Raw genomic sequence first — 7954 nt, 5'->3', positions numbered from 1 at the left:
GCCACTAATTCTAGTCATCTACAAACTTATCACAGTATTATTGACTATATTCCCCTTCCCTTTTGTAAAATATTATTTATATACAGAAAAGTGCATAAAACTTAAATGTGCAGCTCAATAAATTACCAGCAATAGAACACCTATGTAATTACTATCTGGAAGAAAGATAGAACATTACCAGTGGCACAGCCTCCACTGCCCGATCTCAACCACTATTCTCTATCCTCAAAGGTAACCACTCATGGGATTACCAGCACTACTATTCACCTTGCCTGTTTTTGAACAATTATCATAAAGTGTACATACTTTTACTCAACATTTAGTTTGTAATATCCATTTATGTTGTTATAAACAAATGAAATCTGTTCATTTTAATTGCTGTATAATATTCCATTGTATAACTATACCATAATTTATCTATTCTACTCTCCAAGGATATTTAGGCCTTTTCCAGTTTGGGGTTATTATGAATAATCTTGCTATGAATATTTATGTGTATGTAGCTTGGTACACATATTCTTCTTTGGGGTATGTACCTAAGGAATGGAACTGCAGAGTCTTAAGATATGCATATAGAAGTACATATCTTTTATTTATCAAAGTGATTAAATCAATTTACAATCTTACCAACAAGGTATGTTTTGGTAATGCTACATTCTTGCCAACATTTGATATTATCTATTTCTTTATTTTAATCATTCTGGTGGCTACGTAGTGTTATTTCATTTCTCTTCTAGTTTGTATAACTCTGATAACTAATGAGGTTGCCACTTTATAACATATTTATTGGCCTTTGGTTATCCTTTATGAAGCCTCTTGCCCATTTTTCTACTTATTTTTTATTTTGTTCTTATTGATTTATAGAAGTAACTATATATTGATGAATTACTTTGTGATATGTGTATTGCAAATACCTTCTACTGTGGCTTGTATTTTTACTCTCTTAATGGTGTCTTTTGAACTATGAAGTATTACTGTAGTCAAATTTATCAAACTTTTATTTTGTGCTAATGTCTTTTATGCTCCCTTAAAGAAAACTTCTGCTACCTAATCTTGTGGATATATTGGATATATTCTTTTATATGATTTTCTAGAATCTTTATTGTTGTTTATATTTTATTTTTATTTCTATAAGCCACTTGGAATTGATTTTTGTGTATAAGTTATGAGACAAGTTTCACTATTTTCCATATGTATATCCAGATTGACCTAGTAATATTTATTGAAAAGACCTCTCTTGCTGTATAGTATAGCAGTGCCAGCTGGGCATAAATCAAGCATTTATGTACACATGGATAATTTTCAATGATTTGGTCTATCCTGGTACAAATATCACACTGTTTTAATTACTATATAAAGCTACAGTCAGCTAGAACAATCTTTTCTTCTTGGATATAGTCTTAGCTATTTTTACTCTTTTGCAATTTTATATAAATTTTACATTCAACTTTAGTTTATTTCTCTCTCTTTGTCTCGTTCTCTGTCTCTGTCTGTCTGTCTGTCTATCCATCTGTCTCTCTATCTCTCTGTCTGTCTCATTTTCTCCCTTCCTCCCTCTCTCCTTCTTTACTTCCCCCTCATGAAAAGAACCGGGGATTTTTATGGCAATTCACTTAATTTATAGACCAATCTCAAATATAAATTTGAGAAGAATTTATATCTTTATAATATATATTTTAATTCCATGTTTTAAGAGTTTGTTGCATATATATATATGATTGATTTTTTTAACATTAACTCTATACCATAGCAAACTGATAACTTACTAATTTTAGTAATTTATCATGAAAAGAACCGGGGATTTTTATGGCAATTCACTGAATTTATAGACCAATCTCAAATATAAATTTGAGAAGAATTTATATCTTTATAATATATATTTTAATTCCATGTTTTAAGAGTTTGTTGCATATATATATATGATTGATTTTTTTAACATTAACTCTATACCATAGCAAACTGATAACTTACTAATTTTAGTAATTTATCTTATATTCTCTTGTATTTTCTATGTATATGCTCATATCATCTGCAATTTATAACTTTTATTTCATTCTTTCCAATTTAAGTATTTTTCAATCATTTTTTGTCTTATTGCACTATTCTGTTTAGTACCTTCAATTAAATGTTGGATAGAAATAGTAACATATATTAAGACAGTCTTTAAAAATACTTAATTTATTAATAAGTATGATGATTGTTATAGGTTTTTTCTAGTTTGCTGGATTATTTTTAGTTCTTTTTTCCTTAAGACTGGATATTGAATTTTATCTGAGTCTTTTCTGCATCTACCAAGATGATTATAGGATTTTATTCCTTTGTAGTGTTAATGTAATAAATTCCAATGCTTGATTTTAAGTGCCAAGCCAACAGTTGCTTTCATATAACAAACACAACATGCTTGCTTGCTTAATTAATTTATTTATTTATTTATTTATTTATCACTTTGCTAATTTATTTAAGTCTTTTGTATCTATAATCATATGAAAGATTGGCCTGTATTTTCCTTTCTTGGAATGACCTTATCACATTGTGTTATCAAAGTTGTGCCTTCTCTATGGAATGTATGAAATAGTACCTTGCTTTTTTCTGATATTAGAAAGAGTTTTATAAAATTAGAGTTAATTATTTGGTAGATTCTTTTGAATAAGGCCATTGGCATTGAATTTTTTGGTTGGTAAGTTTTAATTGAGGGTTCAGAGTCTTTAATAGTTATGAAATCATTCAAATTTTCTATTTGTTTTAGTGGCAATGTTTTCTAGGAATTTGGCTATATCATTACAATTTTCAAATTAAATGGCATAAAATTGTACATAAGAACTTTGATGTCTATAATATCTGTAACAATGTACTCTTTTTACTCCTATTACTGTATTTTTTTTTTTGTGCCTTTACTTATTTTCATGATCAATCCCAATAGCTTTTCATAGGCCTTTTCAAATGACCAGACTTCTGTTGGATCAACCTTCTCTATTGTAATTTTGTCTATTTTATTAATGTTCACTCTTATATTTATTCTTTTCTTTTTCTATGTTCTTTAAGTTGAACTTGATTTTTTTTTAACTTCTTGAAATTGATGAGCTCATTGATTTTCATCTTTCTTTTCTTACATGTTATAGGCTATGAATTTCCCTCTAAAACACAAATTTAGCTGCATCCTATCAGCTATCAAAACTTGTGAAGTTTTAGTATGGAATATTTTTATTATCATTGTTCAAAATATTTTTATTTCCCTTTTTCTTTGACCCATGGCTTCATAGACTTGGAATTATTGATTTCCAAGTATATAAGGATTTTCTGGTTTTCTCAGTCCCATTCCCATATGGCAACCTCTGGGCCTTAATTTCTATAGCAGCTTAGTCTTTTAAGGTTTTCAAAAGCATTGATCAGCTTCTCAGTATCTTCGCTACCTCATATTAACTTGGCATTTATCCCTCAGGGAAATATCAAATCTTATTTCTGGGTTATTTTATTCTCTAAGATCTTGTCTTCTAATTTTTTTACTACTTCTTTAGCTCTCAAATGCATTAGATATTCAGTTTTTCTAGATGCTGTCAATAAGAGGATTGTTTTAAATAACGAGAAATAGAAGTCAAGATTCGCATTACTTTTAGCATTTGATTTGCGTGTAGATATCAAACAAAATGTCATTTTATTTGAATTCCGCAAGAATATTTTAATTACCTAAGTAGCGTACTTCATGCTATGGATGAAGAAAGTTCAACAAGTATTCTTTCATGTGAATGATAATGACACTAGTAAAGGCAAAAGATTTTATGGAAACAAATCTTCAATTAGCCTTTTTAGTCATTATTTTCTTGTTCCATTTCTGTTATACATGTTAACATCTTTCAGTCTTTAAATATTTTGTTCATATTTTATTATTTTTTCAATTAGTTGTTTTGTCTAGGAGTTACCCATGTAGATTTAAAAATAAATTTATTGTTGCTTTTGTCTTTTAAAAGCTGAGTTAATATTTTATTTACTTTGAGGAAGAGAGTATCTGATACGCAATATAACTGCTTTTAAAAAATGTGTTCCAGATATCAGAAGTTAGCCTATTCTAAGTATATTAGGAAATAGCTCAGGACATAACCAAAGGGTATATTTGCATTGCACTAAAAATTTAGATATTATACAGTGACTATTAACGGTTGGCATAAAAATCTGCCTGATATTATAATTTATTGAATCCTGTCAAGTCATTCACCTATTGATGAACTTAAGCAAATCTGGTATTATGTCTTTTTTATTTATTTCTACTATTAGCATAAGCCTAATTTCTTTTAGAAGGACTATTAATTTCATATAAAACATATATTCATTCAGCAAATATTTATGCACTTAATATGGAACAGAAATTATTCCCATATCAGAAACTATATTCTATGGGAGAAAAGTAAATAGAAATATATAAAATATGATAAATTATGATTTTAAAAAAATAAGAGGATTAGCAGTATGGGGCTGTGAGGCATTATTTTAGATAGGGTGATGAAAAAGTATTTGTGAAGAAGTATCATCTGAGCAGAAACTTAAATTAAGTGAAGAGAAACATCATTTCTAAATTAAAGAGAATTCCAAGAATAAAAAAAATTGCAAGTATAAAGGCCCTAGGACAGATATCAATGTAAAAGGAATTGTAAGAAGGCCATTGAGAGAGTGGAAAGAGATAGGTTCAAGTAGTTGACGTGAGATTAGTTCATGCAGGACTTGGTATGCCTTGGTAGAGATTTTGGATTTTTTTTTTTTTCCTCAAGAGTGATAAGAATTTACTGGAAGTTTTGATCAGGGAAATATTATGATTTCATTCTCATTTTTAAAGCACACCATGGTGATAGAATTAGGAGTGATAGTTCACAGGATGTAAACAGATAAACTATTTAAATAGTACATTTAAAGAAAATGTGACAGCCCTGAAACTGATAAGATGAGATAAGATTCGGTGTGTAGTTAGTTTGAAGGTTAGTTTGTAGTTAGTTAGTACTTGCTACTCGATGAGATGCTGGCAAATTCCATAGTCTGAAAAAATAGAGTGAAACCTGGTACTATTACCTAAGATAGTGTGGACTGCTCCCAGTGAAAATAAAGTGTTTTGTTTTAAATGTGATAAGTCTGATGTGCCCATTAGATTCCAAGTGGAAATCATATAAGCATTTATTTATAGCTTTCTAGAAAGAGTGAGGCTTGAAATACCTATCTGAGAGTTATCAAAGTATACTGTAGATGATATTCAAAGTTAGGGGACTTGAGATTAGCTAAGGTGGAAATGTGGACAGAGAACAGAAGCAATCTAGAGATTAAGGCTAAGGGCACTCCAGTATTTAAAAGATGGAGAGGAAGTTTCTACAAGATTGTAAAGAGTGACTAGTCAGTTAGGAGTAAAACAAAACATATGTGATGATACTGAAGCTAATAGTAATATGTGTGATCCCAAGATCATTAATAACCTATGATTCTAGGTAATTTAACCAAAAATAATCTTAAATATCACTTACTGAACTTGAAATCTGAAAAGTTACATTAAATATAAGCCTAAGATAGTATTAATACCACCTAACTAGTGAATAATTAAACCCTGGGAAATAAAGTATATATCTATGGTTATATAATAAGAGGGTAATTAATTCTAAGGTTGAACAATAATGTGGAAGGAAGATCATTTAAACATAATATACTAAATGTTTATCATGTTCTTTTTAACTAGGTCTCACAGTTTCGTAAAAAAGAATTAAATGTGAAATAATGAATATAAGCAAAGTACAGAGACCTATGCTGATATTATGTAAAAAAATTTCTCACTACTTAAGAGTTAACTTGATATTGAACGTGTATGACCTCAGAATTCTCAATAAAAACTTGTTGATGTTCTTTTATTCTCTTTGCTTCTTCCCACAGGTGGAGAGGTCCCATACACAACTCTGGCTACTCGAATGATGATGGGGGCTTGGTGGCTATTTGCTTTGATTGTCATCTCATCTTATACAGCAAACCTTGCTGCTTTCCTTACTATCACTCGCATTGAAAGCTCCATCCAGTAAGTAGAAGATTCTAGTAGCCACAAAGTTTGTGAAATGACAGGAGTGGCAAAAGCTATTTAGATAAGTATATGGTTTCTGATAATAAATTTACAGCTGCCTATTGAGTAAAGACTTAGTTTTGTGCTATGTAGGTATCACAGGATAGTCCAACTGCTCAAAATACAGAATTGTTAGAGTACTTTTTTATAAAATAAAATTCTGGGAATAATTCAAACATTGCTTCTCACTTTTTCCTGAAAGGATAACACATATTTGGAATTTTACCTTCCACAATGTATGGGCAATAATGTAGAAGGAAAGGAAAAAGGAGTTATACTAAAATATACATATTTCAAGTTTGATACTATTAATCTTTGCCTTGAGTCTGTCCTATTATGCACTGTCTGGGTGAATAGTTAGACATTCAATGATTGATTGATTGATTGATTGATTAGTAGAATAAGGAGGGAGGAAAGGAGAGAGGAAGGGAGAGGGAGAGAGAGAGAATAGCTGTCAGGAGATAATCAACCACCTTCTGTTTGTCTCTTCACTATATTATAGTTAATGTTTTTTCAACTGCAATAATGATAAATTGTCATTAATTATAGTACACTTACTTAGATACTAAAAGTTACCTAAGTCAATGATTCAATTCACAAATGCCATTTTCATGAGCCCTGAAAGGCCAAAGGCCTTTGATTTACCATGACCAGTTTTGCTTTTGTGGTTTCATGCCGTAATTAGCACAATACAACTTCTGTCTCTGTAGAACGTATGTTCTATGTATTGTTTTAGCAAAGATTTTCCTGAAAATATTTTATTCATCCAAAACCAAGGTAGTCTGAATTTTTCTAAAGCTGAAGAACATTTATTTCTCAACAAAACTGACAATTCAAAATTGAATAATTAGATTTATCAAATAATTCATTAGGGATTTAACTCATTCTTAAAAGAAAACCTAAGAGTTCTTCTTGCCTTTAAAAATATGTAAATGAAGCCATTAGTAGTCACAAAAGTATTATAGCACAATATTAGAAACAAGAATTATTGATCTATAAAGAAGTAGGGTATTTTTTTCAATTGCATGTAGTATAAAAATTGAAACCTCAAAATTCAGCACAGTTAATTATTTCATCTATTTATGAAAATGATGTTTCCAACTTCTCTCATCAAATCATGCTCCTCACATTATTTTCGCAATTATGTCTTTGATGCAGAACCTCATACCCTCTCAACTTATTACCATTATAGCCAGTTCTATGTGTGGCATAAGTTATAAATGGTACAGAGTAAAGCTCATGGAAAGCTTAAACTGATGGCCCCATCAGAATCATATTTTAAGCAATAATGAAAATGATTACAACTGCCCAAACAAGAAATCAATGGAAGTAGTAAAATTATGAAAAAAATAATTAATACTCATAGAGCATTTATAAGATGCCAAGCTTTGTGCTAAATGTTTGACATGCATTGGCTCATTTAATATTTATAACCATCTTGTGAAATATATATTATTAATAACCCATTTTATAACTGAAGTTGAAAAGATAAGTAGCTTGCCCCAAATCATGAGCCAATAAGTAATTAATTAAAGACCAGGCTTTAAATCTTTCTGATTCTTGAACCTGTATTCTAACTGTACCACACCAGTTTCCATTCCACACCCTTGTTTTTATTTTATCTTTTTAATGCCAGTTTATTTTTTTCATACTCTATATACATAATATTTTTAACACTTTATTTTTTTATTTTCCCCCTCCCCTCTACTCCCTCCCTTCTGGAAACCACTAGTCCATTGTCCATGTCCATGAGTCTCTGTTTGTTTGTCCCGTTCATTTGTTGCTTTTAGGTTTATATCCCACATATGTGATATCATGTGATTTTTCAACCTTTTCTATCTGGCTTATTTCGCTTAGTATGATTATTTCAAGGTC

The 7954-nt window shown here is 29.9% G+C and overlaps 1 protein-coding gene across 2 annotated transcripts in view; it reads left to right on the top strand.

The window, feature by feature from the left end:
* The window catches only part of GRID2 (glutamate ionotropic receptor delta type subunit 2), a 1302586-nt gene that overhangs the window by 1061735 nt on the left and 232897 nt on the right, over window positions 1-7954 (top strand). For both annotated transcript variants that reach the window (XM_011356280.1, XM_011356282.1), the window contains one exon: window positions 5899-6037. In XM_011356280.1, coding sequence (XP_011354582.1) covers window positions 5899-6037 — 139 coding nt within the window. The remainder of the gene's footprint in view (window positions 1-5898; window positions 6038-7954) is intronic.

The sequence above is a fragment of the Pteropus vampyrus genome, unplaced genomic scaffold (genome assembly GCF_000151845.1).
Source record: "Pteropus vampyrus isolate Shadow unplaced genomic scaffold, Pvam_2.0 Scaffold25, whole genome shotgun sequence".
Lineage (NCBI taxonomy): Eukaryota > Metazoa > Chordata > Mammalia > Chiroptera > Pteropodidae > Pteropus > Pteropus vampyrus.
This window is presented reverse-complemented; position numbering and strand designations above follow the sequence as displayed.